Below are 21,469 nucleotides of genomic sequence, written 5' to 3'. Positions count from 1 at the left end.
CATTCATTTTGCGGTACCGGATTGTGATTTACGCACAACCAAGGTATTTTGTTGCGTCATATTGGTTTGAGATTCTTGCCCGCGTGTAACCGCGGTATTATACAGGAATACGGATACGGGGACTCCATTGCCACGGAAGGACACAATACTATTATTGCAATGCAAACGAAGGGAAATGGCTGCATGAATGTAGTTATCGTGTTGCTCCGTTTTACTCTGTAGAAAGCAGCAAAATGGCTGCCTGTGATTATCAGTTTTAATGATAATGGAAATAAATCTATTCGCGCAACAAAACACTCGTAACGATGATGGACAGCATTGCATTTCCAGAACAGGCGAAGTTTCTCATGGGCTCGGATGATGGCGGCGATTATTGGTCCGAGCTTGACGATGACTTCAGTTTTGCAATCCACCGTGTTCCATCCGATCAAATAGTTTACGAAAGACAAAGAAAGAAGGCAAAGATGGTTGGAAAATATTTGATGGGTGACGAACTGGGTGAAGGGTCTTACGGAAAGGTAAAAGAAGCCTTGGATACAGAGAATCTGTGCCGAAGAGCTGTAAAAATAATGAAGAAGAAAAAGCTGAGAAAAATTCCACGAGGAGAGGATAACGTCAGAAGGTCTGTTTATGAATGTTTATGAATTTTTTTTGCTATAAACTATGGTGCGATTTCCAAGACTGTATTGTTTGCCTTTGAATATGCAAGACCTTAAAGAGAACCCTATCCTTCTCCTGAAGTAAATATTTTCTTTTCATAGTGTTCTTTTTACTTGACAATCAAACAACAGCAAATCAATACATTGTTACCCTGTTTACGGCAATCTGGTCTTTTTTGTAGTTGGTATGGAGAGTATTTTAAACTTAATGTTCCTCTGACTTCAAAAATGCTTTCCTCTGAATATATGCCATTAGTAAATGTTTGTAAAAGTAGCTTGTGAGCTGGGAGTTTGTTACCTTTCTATAATTAAGATATTCAGTATTATGAATGCATAGCTATTATTGACTGTAAACATCCATTTTAAGGTTTCAAAATCAAAGAAATATTTTATGAGATCATGAGCCACACCCCCTTGCAATATTTCAACTTGTTTCTGACAGTCTTGTGATATGTTGATTAGGGTAAGCCTCAACTAATTCTTCTTTATCTTGTAGGGAAATCCAGCTGCTAAAAAGATTAAAACACAAAAATGTAATAAACCTGGTCGATGTCCTTTACAGTGAGCCAAAAGAAAAAATATATCCTTTTATATTGTTTTGAAAAACAACATATATTCACTTTTTGTGCATGTGAATCAGATATCAGAAATGTAAAAGAATTCACTGTAATTAACAAACATTAAAAATAATATGAATTGACTATAATATGATTATCAACATTCTTTGAATTTCAAAGAAAAACAGTTGAAGGAGCATGCTGTCAAAACAAACTGAGATTCGTTATCAATTTACATCAATTTTATTTGATTGACCAAACAAACATCTTGCAGCTTAATTTGATGGGTTATCTTTTTAAAATGAAAATTCTTTATGTAAGTTTAATATTTGTGTCACATCCATGATATTGAAAAGGTACTCTTTCTTAACTCTTAATTACGTATATGGTAATGGAGTACTGTGTTTGTGGTATGTTTGAGATGCTAGAACGACTCAAAGAGAGCAAATTCCCAGAGTGGCAAGCACATGGGTAAGACATACTGTGTATAAAGTTCCCGTATCATTAGACTCTATATAGCCATTACCAATATTGCTTGAAAGACAGTGATTATAAGCAGCGTGTAACTGGAAACAGGTCTTCAACAGATTTACTTTTTATGGTCTAATTTTTTTGTCACTTTATCCAGCAAAAAGTTGCCTTGGAACAATCCTGCTCTATACACCAAAAGCATGTACAACTCTGCCTATACGGCATCAAACATTTTATGACAGACAAGTAAACAGTAATTTTCAACCTTATGGATATAAATAAGCCAAAAAATTTTACATTTCCTTCGTTTTCAAGGTACTTCGGGCAATTAATTGATGGCTTGGAATATCTACACAGCAAAGGCGTTGTGCATAAAGACATCAAACCTTCAAATTTACTTATAGCTACTGATGATGTTTTGAAAATATCAGATTTTGGAGTTGCTGAGGTTTGTTCCAGAAACTGAGATTTTCTTACTTTATCCATTCAACTTGTTTCTCGAATAAGAATAAACTGCTGCACATTCCTCTAAATTGAGTGAGTTTGCAGATGAAATTTCCAGATGAAAAAAATTGTGTTAAAGAATTTTCATCATTTTAGTTTACAGATTTTCATACATCCATTTGATAAACCAGACTTTACTTCTCTTGCTTAGTAATAATTCTATTTTGTATGTCACCCTTTCAAATTTCACTTGATTTGCACTCCTGAAGCTGAATTTGTTTCTAGCAACTTGATGTTTTTGCTGCTGATGATACATGTCATACAAGCCAAGGATCCCCAGCATTTCAACCTCCAGAGATTGCAAATGGTGCTGATAAGTTTTCTGGTTTTAAAATAGACATTTGGGCATCTGGTGTTACTTTGTAAGTTTGGCAACCTGTTCTCAATATTCAAAACAAATATTTGTATATCGCTAGAAATGTCATTAAGCTCATGAACTCTATTAAAACAAAATCCAATAAAAAATGTCAGGTGCATGAACTTCATGCAAATAGTGACAATATAATGAGTAAAAAATTAAGTATCTAAATGAAAAGACTGTTAAAAACACGATGTTTTGAGCACATTGACTTGGAAAGAATCATGACATATTATCAAGTGACTTGAAAAGAATCAAGCTTAGATAAAACAGGATTCAACCTATAAGAAAGAAAGGAGCTGTGACAACTAAAAGCAGTATATTTCCCTATATGGCATTTGTGTATATTTTCAAAAGGAAACACAGAGGTGCAACGAGAATTAAATTTGATAGCAATTGGACTTATATAACAAAGTGGCAGTAACATCTCATTTCAATAGGGGTGGAGTTGCTGATGCAACTAAAATGTGACCTATAAACCAAGCCTCATTTGGATATGCCTGGATACTTAACACAAAAATAATTTTTATATTTCTAGGTTCAACATTATAACTGGCAAGTATCCTTTTGAAGGAGAAAACATTTATAGGCTTTTTGAAAATATTGGTAAAGGCGAACTGGTTATACCAAGTGAAGTAGATGAAACACTAGGTGGTCTTCTTAAAGGTATAATGGAATTATGTTTGTGTGTTATTTTGTTTAATAAAGGTATTTAAGTAAAAGATTTCTGAAGGCTAGCAAATTGTCTGTTGATTAATTGTCTGTCCGACATTATTTCTTAAAGACAGGTGTAAAGAGCCCCAATGAGATATTAGAAATGTGTCTTATCACAATTTCCTGATATTTAAGTATGTGACATCAGGAAATGTGAAATATTTGCAGAAAATGTGTGAAAATTTATAAATGTGAAATTCTAGATGTGTAAAAGTTTGCAAAAAATGATATTAAAATGAATAATGTCAATAAACAAGAAATAATGTTAGACCATTATTTTGATGGAAGAACATCCAACTTTTAGTTTTTTTAGCTAAGCATTGTACAACTATAAAATGAATACCATTATCATTTTAATATCAACATTTGTCTGTAACTTTTTCTTAAATGTTCTTCCTTTTTTGTGGTATGTTTAATGATACATGAGAAACAGTATTAACAGAGCAACAGACCTGCATACCAAGTATAGATAAAAGAGTGTTAGCACAATATTGAATAGAATGTGGGGCTGTTCCAAGAACAGCATGATATATATATACCCATGGATTCTCTTTCAATTTAATGCTCTAAATTGAATTGTTATATAAATTTGAATTGAACTGTATATCAACTTTATTTCATCTAAATTTTATTCCTTGCCTTGGAACTTTATTCTGAATTTCTCCTTAGGAATGTTGGACAAAGATTATGAAACTCGCTTTAATATTCAAGACATCAGACGTCATTTGTAAGTGGAGATTTTGTCTTGTTTTATTTATGTGTATTTGAATCAATTACTGCTGGACTAGGGGCTTCTAGTTAGACATAAGACGTCATTTGTAAGTTAATATTTTGTCTTGTTTAATATATGTGTATTTGAATCAATTACTGCTGGACTGGGGGCATTACCTAACACATAGCTTTAAACTCTCAAATATACAGCCCACAAGAAACTCTACTGAAACTGAAGTTTGCTTCTAGAAATTCAAGTTTAGCATTAACCATTATGAAACTGCATTTAATAAGGTACTGCCTTTAATATTTATTAGATCATAATATTCTGAATGATAGTTTATGATAAGACATACCACCCTAAGAACCAAAAAATTTTAACCTACAAAAGGTTTTAAATTTTATCAATAAAATAAATATTAGTTTATAATTTGTATATACAATGAATTTGTTATAAAGGATCATTGGTTTACAGCGTATCATACAACATACTTTTTAAACAATTTTAGATGGTTTCGTAAGAAGCCCACTCGGACCAAAGATAAAGTACCTTTTCCACCATTAGCTGGATATGAAGAAGACCCAAACCGAAATACAACAGTTGTACCTTATTTAGAAATCTTATTGGAAGAGACAGATGATGAAACGGTTTCTTCAGATGATGTTTTGCATCAAGGTTTGTATATCATTTTAATAAACCAAAAATTCTTTAGTTCAAAAAATTTACATATGCTTTTTCAAAAAATAGTACAACCTCCTGAAGCATATTCACAAGAGTATTTATTATATTCAAATGGGTAATAGGTCCTTGTTAAAACTGTAAGGTCTAAATTTAATGGCTCGTACAGCACCATAAACTTTGCAAGAAATGAGATTACCAGCATGCCAGCAGATTTTGTTATACCTGGACCGAGACTGCCATATTTGTGAGCAGACAAAACACAACCCAAAAATTGGCTTTCCCATTTAAAAATTTTGCAAGTTTATTTGTCTTCTTTTTCAGGAGAGAATGGTGAGTCAGTCATCATCCATGAGCCAAGCAATAACACAACACATTCAAAATCCAATAAGAAAACTGTCAAAGTTCGCAAGTTTACGCCAAACAATTGTAAATCTATGTAAAGTTTTACCTCTGTTTATATTCAAATTAGAATTGTACAAATTTAACGCTTTTAGACATTTATAAGTTCCAAATGACAAAAACTAAATTATGGCTTCTGTTTTTATATGTTTACAGTTAGATTTAAGTTTAAAATGTTGCTTTGCCAGTTATGTTAGATATCTGTTTGGAGTTGGTAAGGTGTGTGCTTCTTAGATCTTTTGTATATATAATCAACTGACAGCTTGTATCCATACTGTATCCCAAAATAGATTATTTATATGAATTGACTGTTAATTGGTGCTGAACCATAAACCCTAAACTGTCTGCAACCAAATCTTTAAACAGTGTGATGATGTTAAGACCAGCTAAAGTGATCATTTAATAATGCTGGTTCATCTGTAAAGGAATGATTTAACTTTATGTGCTGGTTTTGTATGAAACAGTGAGTTGTTGCTTTGTTAGGTTGATTTGTTAGTAACTTCGAAGTTTATGCAGCATTTCCACTTGATTTAAGATTGGCCCTGGTCTCCCAAATAGTTTTGCCTCAATTCCACCCAATTAGCAGTTTCTCCTTCCGTAATACAACAATTCAACTTACGGGCTGGTTTTGGAAATTTCTCCAAACTTGATTATACAACTTTTTAAAGCTCAGATTTGGTTTTAACACCATAATTTTAGGCCGTATTTAATATTGTTTCTGCTTGTACTTTAGGTTTTACAGAGAACAAAGTTTGCAAACTCCGACTGCAAAAATCATTCCGGGTGAAAATTTACCCCCCTAGTCGCCAATCACGGTCAAATCCCTTATAAAATTTCTATCTTTATGTTGTCATTAAATCAACATCGTGAGCAAGACCATGATGAAAACTTCCAAGTATACTAAAATCATTGCTATCAATCTGAATCTGAGGTCAAAAATTTTACAAAAGAATTTGAAGAATTTTTCAAAATGAGGCCGTAAGTCAAATTGGTGTATATGCCCTGAATATTTCAGAAGTAAACTCTAGAGCAGTTTTTGTACCAACGATACAGTCAACCAACATTAAAAGTGTGTTTCTCATTGCATATAAGTCTTTCCAACAGAACATGCTATTTTTAAAGCCCAAAACAGTTAAAGAATCTTATACAAAGTTTTTCTGGATTATTTACAAGCCATTAGCAAACAAATTTTAACAAAATTGAAAATGACAAACCTTTAACAAACACCAAAAGAAACATCCTTGTTATCACTGGCAGAAAACCTCCCTTAAGCTGGCTGAATTATATATTTCCCTCTATTTTCTATTATTTTCATGACTTGCATGGTTCCAGCCTTGGCAAGTGAACTGTTCCAGTGATAATGTAACTCAATAGAACCACAGCAATAAAGCAGCGTAGCGTAACTCAACCAGAGAAATATTTTTGGATGGTGAAAACCCAAAACAAATAAAATAAACTATGGAACAGTAAGCTTTTTATAGCAGGTATGTCAATTTAGGGGGTTTCCACAGTTATTTGTGATAAAAAAAATTCTGCTCAAGTGCACTAGCCTAAGATGGAGCTAAAGCCTAAAATGAATGGTCTTAGCAAGAAAACAATATTAGTGATTGTTTTTTCTAAGCCCTAATCAGCCTGTAAAATAACATCTTCCTTCCCATTTCAGAAAGTGCTCTGTCTATTAAAGTGGCACGCAATATGAAAGGTTAAGCAAATATGGTCTCGTCAGGAATTTGACCTCTGTTTTATCTATCTAGATGGTAAACACCTTATTGGAACCCAACCCAACAAATATTTGAGCTACTCTAGATCATGTTATTTCTACGTTTAAATTTGTTTCTATGAAAATAAGTTCTTCCTTGCATCATATTTTGTCTATCCTGCCTTTCAACTAGCTGTGTTGTCCGATGACGCGAAGCATTTCGTTCCTTGATTCTTTTCGTTATCTCTTCAACTTTTGTCAAATTCGGCTGATGTTCACGGTCATTGTTTCCTAAAGTTCTCACGATTCGTTTCGCTGGGTCTGGCGATATTTCTGTTACGTTTCTCGATTGCAAATGCTCAAAACTGTCGGTTCGCTCTAGTGAAATACGAAAGTCTCGCAGTTTAAACTTACTGAAAGTAGTCACACCTGCATCTTTAGCATCCAAACTCCCATCCTTTTGTTGGATTGTACTTCTCCCATTTTGCTCATTCATATCTTCAAGGTTTTCTAGACCCGTTTTCCAATTTTTCCGTTCATTAAAAAGTGGAGAGTTTGTATTCACCATCCCTTGGTCACGATTTACTCCATTTGCATGGTTCTTTTCCGCTATTTGAACGTGTCGATAAAACTTGTTAACAGGCATCTTCCTTTGTTTCTTTGCATTTGGGCCTACCCCAGAAAAAGCATTATTATTTTGAAATTGAGAAGCTTCGCGCTTTCTAGAAAAATTCTGAGAAAAATTATTCATATCGTCAGCCGAGTTTTGAAGTTTACTATCAGCACCCAAAAAGGGTTGTCGATTTGGTTTCTTGGTCATTGCACTACCGAAAAACCCTTCGGGTATTGTCTTTCCGCCAGGTTGCCGACTGTTAGACCCTTGCACAAACAAACTTTCTTCATTTTGATCTCTCTTGGCTTTCTCCATATTTTTCCTCTTCTCCGCAACAACAACAAAATCCGCATCAAACGTTTGCTTGCGCACGCCGTCTGTTGACACTCTTATTCTGTGAATTTCATCATCAATATTTTGCATGGTTCTTCGCTTCGCAAATCCATCAGCACGACCGTGACTCTGATCAATAACGTGTTGAGGAACCTCACTACCATACATGCTTTGTCCGTGGTCTGCATGAAACCCTTTCTCGCCATTTCGTTGAACAACTGACCCTTTATTATGTGTATTCCAAATTGTCGTACTCTGTCCTTTTTTTACATCTTCCCCATTTGTAAACACAATGGGGACATCTAAAGATGCTGCATCATAACTCGTGTTTGGATTTGGTTCACCTCCATCGCTGTATGCCTGTGTATACGTATTAGAGAGGGGTGCAAATGAATTCCCGGTTTTGGGACCCCCTTGCTGTTGAAATTGATTTTGCAAATAGGTACCTTGCTGTACATTCTGTATCGCATATTGGTTGCCTTGCACTCCTTGCATATTTTGTGTATAATACCCATTATCATGCACTGTGCCAGTCTGGTTATTGGCAGACCATTGAACATATGAATTGTAGCCCGCATAGCCTTGTGAGACTTGGTTTTGTGTCTCAATGCAATTATTGCGCTTTGCGTATAAGGCAGCCCGCAACCGCAACTCATTCTGAACATTGTTGGACTCATCTATGAAATTAATACCGTTCTTCGAGTCGCCAAAACAAATTTCCATCGGTGTTTCTTGGTCATTGCTGCCGTCATCACTTGGAGGCAATGGTGGCAGATTCTCTTTGGCGGGCTGCTGAGTTGGGGGTAATGGTGGCAGATTATCTTTGGCGGGCTGCTGAGTTGGGGGTAAAGGAGGAGGTGCATTAACATCAGCAGATGTCTCTGTAGGGGCCGGTTTTCCTGTGGTTACTTCGTTTTCCAAACTCTCACTGTCTGCTTCGCCTTTCTTCTCAGTTTTAGAAGATGGAGCCTTTTCATTTGCATCGCCATTCCGGTTATTCTGAGATGCTAAGGCCGGCTGATTAGAATCTGCTGAAAAATCCTCTGGGGATAAACAGAGCTCTTGAACTTTTTCTGTTTCTGTTTCGCGGTTATGATCTTCTTGCTTGGATAAGGCAGACTTAGCAATGCTTTTGGTCATATTTGCAGTACTAACTTGTTGCAACACAGTCGTAGGTACACTGTCGCTTGCAGTTGAAGACACAACGTCCATTTTTACTTCACTTGTGCTCGATTCTGCTTCTTGCTTCCCTTGGTTGCAACTTTTTAAATTGCCCGTTTGGATGCTCGTTTGAGCACCCTCTTCATCAACTGGCCCTACCTGCGCTGGACCCTCCTTAGCAACTCTAAGTTTCTCCCTCTCTTCTAAGCGCTTACAACTGGTTTCACATTTCGTTCCATCCCCGTGGCAATGAGGTAGCTTAAAGTATGAAGACGACGGCTTTGTTCTTAGTTTTGAACATTTCTTAATACACTCCGTACCATCGCTATGTGTATGTGGAAGTTTTTTGTATCTGGCAACTTGACTTGCATAAGCGTTAGGGGAAATACCTGGGGATACAGATACCTTGGCACTTGTTCCTCCTGCCATCTTCATGCATTTGTCAACGCATTCTGTGCCATCGCTGTGTTTGTGAGGAAACTTGCTACATCTGTTCTTCCGGGCTTGCTCAGCTTGAGTACCTGACATTTCACCGTCTTTAGGCGATGAAACCCCTTTGAGACACTTATCTTTGCAATCAGTGCCGTCACTATGGCGATGTGGAAATCTTACCTCATGTCGAATATGACTTCGTTTCCCGAGGCTGTCACTATCAGGATCCCTAGAGGTCTGTGACATTAACCTTGGTCGGCTGTCATTACTAGCCCCAGGGCTACGACCTCGGTGTGCGGCATCTGCTTTTGTCCTTATTCGTGGATCAGCAACTTTTGTGACCTCGCGATTCGGCTCGTTATTATGAGGTAGTTTATCAGATACGTCTTCATCACTGAGGTCCTCATACTGCAATGGAGTTGACGCAGCATCAAATTCCAATCGGTTTTCTTCAAGGTTGCTTCCAGGAGTTTTTGATTTATTGGAACCTTCAAGACGTTCATTTGCTGTCACACTCGAAAAAACAGCAGTCTCGATTTGATCAAAAGAACTTATATTGAAGAAGAGGCCTCTTGAACGTGCAAAGTCAATCATGTCTTTCCAATCTTCGTCAACCTAAAATTTAAAAGATCAATTAAGATGATTTTGTATGGGAATCAAGTAAAGATCATCTACAAAACGACAACACTATTTAGCTCTAAGCATAAGAACATCAGTCAGCCATTGCAGCTTTAGCACTGTACTAAAGTTTTGAAAATAATTTCTATCAATGAAAGCAAATTTCTCCTCAGAGTGGGGCAATAAAAGTGGGTCTGCAGTAGAGAAGCAGGAGACCAAAGAGTGGTAAAGGAACTATATAAATGTGATAGAATTGTGACATTCAAAAATTGCAAGTCGTAGTGTTTTAAGAAATTTTGGAGCATCCCAAATATCAAGATATGAAGTCTATTTAATTTTTCTGAACCATGAAATGTCTAAAGTCCGAAAAGATACTCAGGCTTCGGACCCGCCTACTTGCAGCCTATTCTCATAAAATATCTTGGTAATCAAAATCTTGGTAATCAAAATCTTCGAAGATGATGACACTGAACAGCATATGCAGATAAAAACAGCTTTGTAACTCTGATTATTTGTCCTACTGACGTTATACCTAGCTAGAGTTTGAAAATTAAAGGCACATGATTAAGACGAATTCTATAGCTATACCTGCAAAGAATCTGAGTGAATCAAGACGATCAACGAATGCTTTGCTCTCGTCAAGGCGACATTCATTCTTTGTGGGTCTTGAAGAAACCTGGAGGAAAATACATTTGCAACTGAAAATGTCATATTGCCTGCGGTGTATCAGCTATGGCAATTCTAATGCAGAAACAAAATTTGTTCTCATAGAATTGAACAAAAACAGAACTTTACTTTAAAATCCTGAACGTAAAGTTGTTAACTTTGGTAAATGCAAAATTGAGCAATGCTTTCTTAACAGCAAAGGCCGCATTTCTAAACTGGTTTTGTTCAAAGTGTAAAATCATAAGATAAGGCTGGTTACCAATAGTCAAGAAAACATTCAAGTCAAATAAAGTCAGAGAACAATTAAGTGTGATCAAAATCTAGCTTTTAAAATGCTTTTCTTACCCGACTCCGGTTCTCACTTTTTGAGCTCGGACGCAAGATAAAATTATGATGTCTTTTTCTCTTCCCTGAAAAATAAAAAGGATACAATGACTGCAAAAGAAGTGACAATTAAAGTGAAAAAATAAAAGATAAATGCAAACACCGTTTGATGAGGGAACAAATCGTGATCAGCGTGACAATACGTGCTATTAATACTTGATAATACTTGATAATCAAGTCTATAAATAGCATCTAAGCTCACCTGGAAGCCATCAATTGTATTGATTTCAATCTTTGACTCTTGGCTAGAAGTAAAATAAAATAAAATTTGTGTTTTCGGTCACTGGCTTTTTGGGCCAAGGGTTTTAAGAGATCCCGTGTGTTGTATGAAAAATTATACTTAGGTAACTCGGTACATTTATAAACCATAATTAAAAACATACACACACGATTAAAAATTTTTCTTAGAATTTTCGCTGCCCTTCGGCAGCCTCCTCAGTAAGAATTCAATGAAATCTTCACACGATCAAAAATTCTAAGAAAAAGTTTTGATCGTGTGTGTGTTTTTATAAATGGTTTATAAATGAACCGAGTTACCTAAGTATAAAATAAGATTTCATTGTGTATTTGCAGAATTTAAAACGAGTGAAATGAAACTGGCACTTCATACCCTTGGCAGTTAAGCTCTGTATTAAAATTGCAATAGTGCAGCCTGAAATTCTTACCCGATGCTCATTTCTGATTGCAATTTCTGTAATTGCTTTCTGTATGGGGTTATCACTCCAACTTTCTCTGGCAAGACAATGCCTTTCTTGATAATCTCTTTGGATATGTACGTGACGTATTTTCTCTCTTCTGGATTGTGGATGGCACTGCAAAAACAGAAAGTAGAAAAGATGGATGACTCATGACGAGGAAGTTTAATAAAAGAAATGCCCAAGTGTTAAGAAGATTAACGAATAAACTCAAGGAAGATTAACGAATAAAGCACTTTGAATTACAAAACCGCTTAAAAATGACGCTTTAATGGTCAAAGACATTTTTCTGCATCTTCAGTCTATTTGATTTAACTTATTTCTGGGAATGCCGGAACACTTGATTGGGCATGCTAAAAAAGATGCATGCTCATAAATATGTATTCACTGTGGTCGAAACCTATAGCTCATACAGGCCAGCCTGCTGGAGCTCAACTTGTAGGATCAACTAAAGCTGTTGACAAAGTCCATCGTCAATGCTAGCTTAAAAAACCATCCGTCGAACTTCTTCGGTAAATACATCGCTAGGTTATTCTGACGTCATCTGTGATTACAAATCCAAAGTAACGAAATACCAGTTTAAAGAAAGTGATAATTTACTGCATAAATATTTAGCAACATACCCTTCGGCTTCTCTAGTCTCCTCACTGTCACTGATGTTCAAGACAATAAAAGACTTTATGCCCGGAAGTATTCTTCTCTGAACCACTTCCCTAGAATTATATCATGTACTCAATACTGTGGACAGGGGAAAATTAAAGGATTCAAATAAGGCTTGAGCTGAAAATCAAGATATAGGAATGAAAACTTTCTCATCAAAAAAGACATTTCGGGTCTTTGGAAAAGATTGCTAACCGTAAGATTGCTAAATATAAAAATATTCACACAGTATCAAAGCAAAGATATTTACATCTGCACTTTCTATTTATTTCAAATAGTTCAACTCTAAAGATAAACTAGAGCCTGGATCTTCTCATTACCGAATTTCTTTGAATTGTTTACGTGTAGCGTATACAAAGCTCTAAAATGAACTTCAGTTGCAATATATCTTTATATCTTACAGCAAGAAGGTTTCTTCTCAGCCTGGTCGTTAATACACAGCTACTTCTTTTAAAAACAGAACACACAGATCGGAAATTACCGGCCTTTACCTTGCAGTGATAAGATTGCCTTGGTAAAATTTCTTGGAAGGAAATGCACAAATGGCAGGGTGCATGCGATACTGCTCTTGCAATGAAAGGACGGGGGATTCTAGAAGAAGATAAATCACAGATAAATACTAAGATTGTTTTTCAGAAAATAAACAAATGAGGCATGAAATGAAGCAACTTTGCAACACTGTGAAAGGCATCAAAATGTGACAATAATCACGTGAGTGATAAAAATACAAAAAAGGAAGGTCTTTTTATCTTGTATTACAGCCACTTCATTTGAAACGGTTTATACATTGGTCATAAATGTTATAAGAAATCTCCTAGCATAATTTCTCAACTCCGAACAGTGAATCCTTCAGACCTTGGTGCAAAATAAAGGCAGTTTTCCAGCATCGAAGATCTTAGCGTTTCGTTTACTTACCCACAATCATAGATTTCGGGGAAAATAATATCAAAGAGACAAACGGGAGAACTTAGTGATTTTTTATACTTCCAGAAGAGTTGCTTCAATTTCAGAAAAAAAGCTACAAAAGTTTCTTGTAAACAAATGGATGAAAATAAACAAAATGTTTCTTCCCGGTCTAGCCACGGAAATGTTTTTCTTAGATATATATATAGAGTCGTTTTGGACATCTCAACAAACTGATCGCGAGATTTATATTGATCAAAACTTTAATAAGCGTGTCAAATCCAAATTCATGCCAATACAAATAAAAAAGTATGATTGAATAAGTTGTCAGCATGTCTTAGGTTTATCTTTACCCCAATAAACTATCTTTAATATTTCTTAACTTCAGTGTGCAAGTTTGTATGATCACAATACATGTTAAACAGCACACTAACCTGAGTGCTCGATTAATGCCCTGTGGATTCGTTCAAAGAGCGACTGTCCATAACCATATCTTGACGCACGCTAAAACGGCAATACAATAACACTTAAACGGTTAAGTTAACATCGTCTACCATCCTTGCCATATAAAATCAACATTTCGCCCTTGATTTGACATCAACAATGGCTTGTTCAAAGTTGAGGAATTTCTAGGGATACATCTCCAAAGACAGAAAATGTGAGCTGAAAAACTTACAGGGAAAAGGAGAAAGATTAAACTAGGATTAAGCTTTCGAAATGAAGCTTGAACACAAATACAACCATTTTGTAAGAAGAATATGGCCTATGAAAAAATGTCAGACACTTCAAAAGTGACCGATACCGTATGTGTTTTAGAGCTGGTAGCAAAAAAGCTTACAAGAGCCATACCTGCGATAAGATGGTTGCTGGAAGTTGAGCTGGGTCTCCAACCAGAACAAGCTTAGATGCTCCATACTGCATGGGGATTAAGGCATCAGGCTCACAACACTGACCAGCCTAACATGAAACGATAACAAAAATAAAAAATTAAATTCCTTGAATATACATACGCTTTGCTGTCATGTATTTCAGTGTGCAAAAACAATGCAAAGAAGCATATTTTTCAGCAGTTTAATGGGTCTCTATGTGCAAAGGATCACACAGAGCAATATTCAAGTTGTTGATAGCAGAAGTGTTAAACCCCAAGTGCTTAACAAAGTTACCTTAAGAGACCTTTCGATTAGCTTGTTCAATGAAAAATGCCAATGAAAACCCACAATTCTTGCTAAAAAATAGTTGGAACGCCTTCTCTGATGTCATGTTAACAGACAAGGCATGTATAGGACTTTTTTCTCGATATATTATATATGCTTCCAAATTTAGACCCTTCCCTACAAAAAATACTTTTCTCTATCCCTATGTACAGCTTTCAGTGACAAGCTTTTCCCTTCAGCATCGAAACGGTATCATTGAGTGCCGTTTTAATGGGGTGTACGGGGAGGGAGAGATTTTTCAAAAGATCTTTAGCTTTTTGCAAGTTTTCTCAAATTTTGGCAAGAATTGCAGCTTGCAAAGAGAACCACTGCACCTATGATCGCGAATTCGGCAAACTGAAGTTCATCATCAACAGAAAATGATAAAACTGTAGTTATCAAGAATTTACTTTCTAAAAAACGAGTCTTACCTCATCAATTATAACGCATGCAAACGGTGCTACCCTATAACAAAATAAGAAGTTAGCAAAATTGCAAAATCAAAATTTTTAAGAATTTCTCATCCAGCGACTAACACAACTCTTTCCAATCTAGAACATTTACAAGATAAATTATAAATTACCAAAAGTTTCCACACAATGTACAGCGCAAGTTAAAAACTCTTTTCACTTGTTTCCTAAGAATCTATTTACATGGAATTAGAGTAAATAATTTGCTAAAAAAGCAAAGCTTCCCTCCAAGGACATCATATCCTTAATAAACGTTTGTTCGTCCAAAACTACACAACCTCAGGGATGAATATAAAACCTATGCTAATAATTGAGTAGATTTCACAAAGATTCGTACCTAAAGTTTGCAAAGACTGGCACCTAAAAAATTTTGTAGACGCTAGACTGGAGTTTTAAAACTTCGCTTTCTGGACTATATCAGGTCCACTTTCAAACTTATAAATAAACGTCTTCTTCACCGTTTCAGGCCTCACGAAAACAAAGTTGTGGGTAACCTTTGTTGTTGACCCAAATGACGCCAAACAACAAGAGTAATCAAGCTTCAAAGCCCTTACCTCATATCATTGTCAGTTCTAAACGCTTTAACCATGTGTTTGCTACCGGCTCCACTTAACGTGCAACATATTATGTGTGCATTTTTCAAGAAGTAAGCTCTCGATTCTCTTTCTACCAAGCGCGGGTCTTTTCGTTGCCCCGCGTTTTTCAGTTTTCGCTGTAAGTATTCGGAACATTTTTGCTGACGCTCCCTTTCAGCCAGTTTCTTTTTCAGCTGTGAAGTATGAAATATCGAGTCACATAAATGGGGTAACAAATACTGCAAACAAGAGTTTGCATATTCACAATCCATAAGATAATGAACCGCAAATCCTAGAGTTGCAAACCCAATCCCGGGAGTGAGAAATTTTAATAAGCCCTCATTGTCATGTCAAATAAACCACCTCTCTAACATGACAATTTTCTGAATATAAACTTTTTTACTCAATACAAAGGACATAATCAACCGAAAATTGATTTAAAAAATAACGAATTAGCGTACTACACGCTACCTTTAATTTGAAGTTTTTAAAGTCTTGAAAGATTTTTGATTTTACGAATAAAAAATCCATAATAAATTGTGGATTAAAAATCTCGAGTACCTCAGCATTTTTAGTTCTATCCATTGCCATCTTTAGTTTCGTGCATTCTTTATCGAGTACCTTCAATTTCTGCAAAGTTCTGTGCAGCTCTTCTTTAATGATTGCAGGATCGCTGAGTTTCTTCTGCTTTTTAAGTTCAATTTCAATAAGGTTCTCTAACGAATATCTGGCGACGGTATGATTCATCTGGCGCGAGTCGCCAACGCGAAGAAGATTGAAATCCCCACAATTTGAATGTGCTAGAGGAGCAGATAGAAAATCAAAACGTTACACATGTATGCTATTCTGCAGGAACGTAGGGACTACATTCTTAATTTTTGCATTCATTAGCCTAAGTCTAATTGAACCGATTTGTTATATTACAAGTTAAAACAAGATTAAGTGGAAACAATGAAATTACTGTTTTCCTGTCAGTCATAAAGTGCTCTATGTTGTATAGGCAGAGCTGTGCACGCTTTTGGTGTATAGAACAGGATTATTCTAAGATGCTACTTTGAGTTTCAAGATCAACAGACAACTGTAGAAATTACTTCTTGTATCGTGTACTTCAGCACTGAATATTATGCTTTTAGCATGACAAACTCCTCTCTGGGGGGGGGGGGGGGATTGGGGTGGCATTGTTTGATTAATTCATTACCCCTCTCCTTGTCGCTGTTACCTTCATTAAGGAGCCGATTGTTGTGGTAGAAATAATCATGTATGCCTGCTTTGTTGGGGATCCAGCTGTAGCTAACTTCAACACTGTTTTTAGCAAAAAGAATTGACTGAAGGGCGGGTTTAATGAAAATAATGTACGTAAAGACTAGGTGTTTGGTACTAAGAAAATACGAAATAAGCAAACAATTACATATTGACAGAAAATAGGGGGATTTCAAAATCGGATCAACTGACGAAACATGGGAAGTGTGTTTGAGTCTAAGACATATCGGCATATCGATCAGCATATCGATGGAGTAACACACAGGAATGAAAATTCGATGCATTTGGATAAAACCACGAATAGGCTGCTGCAACCATTGCAAAATACAGCAACTTTAAATGCCTCGTGGTTTATTGCTGGTACTAACATATTTCTTTTTTCGTATGATACAAAACCTACCATGCTTCTTGTAACGCGTTGAAGAATTTTGCTCCAGCCGGGGGGGATCTTCCAGCAACCTGACCAGTAAACTATCAATAGCTGCGTTTGAAGGAGTGCACACTAATATTCGGGGGTTTTCTTCGTTTTTCGCCAAAGACTGAAAAATAACAATAATACAAACGTTAGTGTTTTTGTGAAAAAATGGCGTAACCTGTAAAATAAAATTTGATTTGTATATCAGCCTCCTATTGGAATCGTTTACAATGTTCTAAAAATATGTTATAAATCAGTTCAGGAGACTATAAGTTTGCCTATAACAGGAACGTTTTAATATTATGAGGCTTTGGGAAACTAGCCCGAAAAGGTACTAATTCAACTTAGTGATGTCATAAGAAGAAACCTCACCTTCAAAATATTTTTGATAAGCCCGAGCAGAGTATGGGTTTTTCCTGTTCCCGGCGGTCCTTGCAATAGTCTCACCTTAGGCAAAGGGTATGCCTCTGTAATTGCACTGGTGATTGTAGCGATGGCACTGGCTTGACCTGGGTTGTACTGCAAGACAGAACGGCATCCATAATATAAGCGGTGCAAGCAGCCATAGCAAACATAGCAGCCATAGCATAAATGTGCTTTTAGAAAATTGATTCTTAACATACCAAAATATCACGAATTCAAACCAGAATCATTTTATAACATGGGTAAGCAAAGAATAAAAAAGATGCGATTAACCACTATTTGTGAATTTTTTGCCCAAAATTCGAAGAAGCTTTATAGGAATGAGTTATCGTATGGTAGTTGTAGCAAGTGAACGATGGTTGTCACTATAAGAAAAATGTTGGTTCGAGTGAAGGAAGGGAAAGGGTGACTGCATAAATTATTGACTTAGAGGTGTGCAAAGGAGTATAGATGTCTAAATGAGTGGGCAATTTTGACGAAGACTGATGACATTTAGGCTTCGTTTACACGAGCAATTTTGAAACTGTTCCAAATGGAACAAACGGAACCTGTTTTGGTACGGCTAGCAGTTCCATTCGGAACGGTTCCGACGGGTCCCGTGTAAACGGGAGGTCTAACCGTGCTCATTTTAGTTCGGTTCGAAATGAAACCGTAAACGCTTTCTTAAAGGGACATTGAAATGCTTACCGTGAGGCCAAGCTCATCAGAAGCAGTATTATTCGCTGATATTTCAAAAACCTGCTTCCTAAAAGGATTCAGTATATCCGGCGCGAGCAACGACCGTCGTATCCCCAACAGGGCTTCCCATCTTCTGTACAGTGAAACCATAGATGTGACAACCTCTATCTGCACTGACGACATCCGGACTGAAGGTTGTAAATTTGCAACTTTAATTTTCAGGCTCACCAAAGTGAATGAGAAACTCCCACTGTCATCTGTTGGTTAGAATGGTATATCATAGTTTAGCGTTACCATCTTCCGAGATTACAAGAAGAAAACATTCAAATCTGTTTCCTCAACATAAAAATAAACACCATGTTCAAAACATAGACTGTGAAGAAAGAATGGGCATATTCAAGCTTTGCTACTCAGACAGTCTAAGCAGGGACCGAGTTACCGGGGGTTGTGGGGTGTAGGGGATGCAGGGGGCGTGGGGGGGTGTAAAAATGCATTTCTTGGTTTGAAAAGTTTCTTTCTTTGTCTTCTTATCTTTTTCATCTGAAAGTTAAAGACTGAGTTTTAAAATGGGCATTTCCGTCAGTTTCCAGTTACCTAAAGGGTGTGGCACGAAGTCCTATCAATATCCAACACATTCCCGCCCCCCCCCCTCCCCCCCAATCCTTGTCGCTTAAATCCGTCCCTGAGACTAAGTACAAGTATTACGAAATATTGCAATGTTATGATAGAAAATTCAACAAATGAAGTCAGTAATAGTGTTACCTAATCATTATTAGCTGTAAGCAAATAGTAATTGTTAGCGGGCAAGAACTAAATACATCTGGATGTCAGAATCAAAGGAGCAGGGGGTGTTAATAGTATTGTTGCTTTCAATGAAGAGATAAAAAATTGAGTTAACTGCAGAATTTTTCAGTGTTTAAACAATAAGAGAAAATTGGAACATATGAGAGATATTTAGGTCCCATGTTTGGCGTTTTACGAGGGAAGATTTTAAGAAATGTTTGTGTTCTTGATAATGAAATCTATTCACGCCCTTTTATAATTTTATCATCATACCATTACGTTGTAGAAATAATAGTGGTGTGATGTGACCTATGAACAAACACTAAAAAATGATTCCCAAAATGGAGAAAAGGCCAAAAGCGACGAGGACTTGTATAAAACTTGTATAAAGTGGTATAAAACTTGTATAAAGTGGTAACCAAGTTCGAGAGGCAGACCAAAAGCACTCTACCTTCGTCATCTCGTAAAGACGTCTTCTCGACTTCTTCAACCACACCAAATGTCTCAGTGATGTATTCGTCACCACCTCTTAGAATAACAAGATCATACTCGTTTGGCTCTTTTCTAGTGCTCGAATCCTTCTCTCGCAGACATCCACAGTTAACGATACGAAAGTTTTGGGAGTTCACATTTGGCTCAAACGACTTGAACTTGTAGTCCAGGGGCTGTTTATCACGCTCTTTGTAATCACGTATCATCTGGAAAGGAGAAAGAAATAATCATCCATAAATGTGCACGCTTTTCATATATTTTAGTACAGACAGCACAAGGACCTAGTTATAGTGACGCTACAGCCATTATTGCTTCAAAAGTGAACGGTCAAGTTTACCTTACTTCTTAGTAATTGAAAGAGCTTTACGAATCATATGTCTTGTAGCATACTTTCATAGCTTATCTTTTTTAGGCTCGAGTGAGATAGAGAATGATTGAAGGTGGCATTTCCACTGAATTCGAACAAAATCTTACAATTACCGCCAGCTTGAAAAGACCGATATGGATTAAAATAATGAATAAAAAATACAGCGAAGAAAATGACACAAAAAATAGGCACAAGAAATATGACAATAATTTGGGTTAGCAGATCAGTGCGAATTACCGAAAAAAATTGATACTGAAACGGAGCACGAAAAATACTGCTGGACTTCAAATACAAACCTGCGCAAAAAATTCGATGAGAACGAGAGGCCACATGGTCATCATGTAATCATCGTATGACTGATAACGGTTTGTGATTGTCCGTGGTTCACATGGCAACATGATTGACAGCTCATCTTCCTGTTCATTGCCCAACCAAACTGGGTGCCAGGCTAAAATATATCTGAGTAAATGGTCGATTTTGTAAACCTTGGATTTCTTCACGTCTGGAAGGTGTTCTTGCGGTGCCCTCTGGTCATTTTTGGTGACTATAAGAAATACAGATAACTGATTTGGTCTGTTTACAACAAAATATTTGTATCTCAATTGAAACTAATTTAAGCAATCAAACGATTACTTCCTAAAATTTTAAAATATTTTTATTAGCTGGTCATTGAGTTTCTTTTGCCTTGCTTTAAGGAAAATGTTAAGACAATATCTCATCGGCTTTGTTACGCTCGATGATCAAGATAAACTCTAATAAAACAAAGAATCTTAGTTGGGACAAAATCTCTCATAATCAGGCTGTAGAATTCAAGCTCTCTGAATACAATTATGCGAAAAATCGACCACGAAAAAACAGTACCCGAAAAATCAGTCAGAATTTCCTTGCTAGGTGCATAGGAAATATACCCAGTCATTTCTCACACAGCTTTTATTCCCTAAATGACAATTGCTCTAGTAACTCTGGAAAACTTTCTTCCGAAGGGACATTAAATGACACTTCCCAGGAAAATTCAATCAACTGGCCTTTCCCCTAACCATTTCTTTCTGTATTTTTCTAAAACTTATCCCGTGATATTTTGTTTGTAGAAACTTTGACATCTTGATTTCACTTAAGAAATTATCAATAAAAAGTTTTCTGTCTGCAGACATTCTCTGTGACAGCATTCAATGCAGGGCTTGTCAGAGGACACCTCTCCCTTGACAATTACTTCATGGGCATGTTGAGATGCGATTTTCACTGAAGACATTATCAAGGAAAACTATTCTGGTGATATTGCATGAATGGAAACTTCTTTGAATGGAAACAATATTAGGGATTTCTTTGGACCATAGGCATTGTTAAGGAAAACATTTCTGTTGATCTTTGATCAATGGGCATTCCCTGGACAACACTGACAACCACATGCCCAACTACAGGTCATTTCTCCCGTGATGTTTCTTACATGGGCGTGTTGCGTTGCAAATTTTACTAGAAATATTATCAAGGAAAACTATCCTGTGGTCTTTCATCAACGGATATTCACTGGGACAATATTAACTGCAGACCTGATCACAAGACACATTTTCCCAGACATCTTTTTTCTTAACACTTT

General features: G+C 36.4%; 2 protein-coding genes across 2 annotated transcripts in view; one reads left to right on the top strand and one right to left on the bottom strand.

The window, feature by feature from the left end:
* The first annotated feature begins 139 nt into the window (after window positions 1-139).
* On the top strand, window positions 140-6,919 carry LOC135694560 (serine/threonine-protein kinase STK11). The gene is made up of 9 exons (XM_065213359.2): window positions 140-622; window positions 1,156-1,239; window positions 1,598-1,687; window positions 2,003-2,135; window positions 2,417-2,553; window positions 3,088-3,215; window positions 3,933-3,990; window positions 4,484-4,650; window positions 4,978-6,919. The coding sequence occupies exons 1-9, from the start codon at window positions 306-308 to the stop codon at window positions 5,094-5,096; spliced, it is 1,233 nt and encodes a 410-aa protein (XP_065069431.1). The 5' UTR covers window positions 140-305; the 3' UTR covers window positions 5,097-6,919.
* The window catches only part of LOC135694554 (uncharacterized), a 34,023-nt gene continuing 19,228 nt past the window's right edge, over window positions 6,675-21,469 (bottom strand). The window contains exons 8-24 of the mRNA XM_065213351.2: window positions 20,172-20,419; window positions 19,468-19,714; window positions 18,243-18,490; window positions 17,505-17,651; window positions 17,118-17,256; window positions 16,019-16,257; window positions 15,437-15,651; window positions 14,844-14,877; window positions 14,069-14,176; window positions 13,654-13,723; window positions 12,808-12,907; window positions 12,280-12,369; window positions 11,627-11,773; window positions 11,164-11,206; window positions 10,923-10,987; window positions 10,500-10,587; window positions 6,675-9,908 (exon numbers count right to left, since the gene is read on the bottom strand). Coding sequence (XP_065069423.1) covers window positions 6,858-9,908; window positions 10,500-10,587; window positions 10,923-10,987; window positions 11,164-11,206; window positions 11,627-11,773; window positions 12,280-12,369; window positions 12,808-12,907; window positions 13,654-13,723; window positions 14,069-14,176; window positions 14,844-14,877; window positions 15,437-15,651; window positions 16,019-16,257; window positions 17,118-17,256; window positions 17,505-17,651; window positions 18,243-18,490; window positions 19,468-19,714; window positions 20,172-20,419 — 5,279 coding nt within the window. The 3' untranslated portion in view covers window positions 6,675-6,857. The remainder of the gene's footprint in view (window positions 9,909-10,499; window positions 10,588-10,922; window positions 10,988-11,163; window positions 11,207-11,626; window positions 11,774-12,279; window positions 12,370-12,807; window positions 12,908-13,653; window positions 13,724-14,068; window positions 14,177-14,843; window positions 14,878-15,436; window positions 15,652-16,018; window positions 16,258-17,117; window positions 17,257-17,504; window positions 17,652-18,242; window positions 18,491-19,467; window positions 19,715-20,171; window positions 20,420-21,469) is intronic.

This window comes from Rhopilema esculentum, chromosome 8 (genome assembly GCF_057945365.1).
Source record: "Rhopilema esculentum isolate cy_ngs chromosome 8, ASM5794536v1, whole genome shotgun sequence".
Classification (NCBI taxonomy): Eukaryota; Metazoa; Cnidaria; class Scyphozoa; order Rhizostomeae; family Rhizostomatidae; genus Rhopilema; species Rhopilema esculentum.
This window is presented reverse-complemented; position numbering and strand designations above follow the sequence as displayed.

Excerpts from the sequence above, each read along its gene's own strand:
- LOC135694560 (XM_065213359.2), top strand. The coding sequence starts at position 306 with ATGATGGACAGCATTGCATTTCCAGAACAGGCGAAGTTTCTCATGGGC. Across the intron at positions 623-1,155 it reads GGAGAGGATAACGTCAGAAG|GGAAATCCAGCTGCTAAAAA; the intron begins GTCTGTTTATGA and ends TTTATCTTGTAG. Across the intron at positions 4,651-4,977 it reads AGATGATGTTTTGCATCAAG|GAGAGAATGGTGAGTCAGTC; the intron begins GTTTGTATATCA and ends CTTCTTTTTCAG.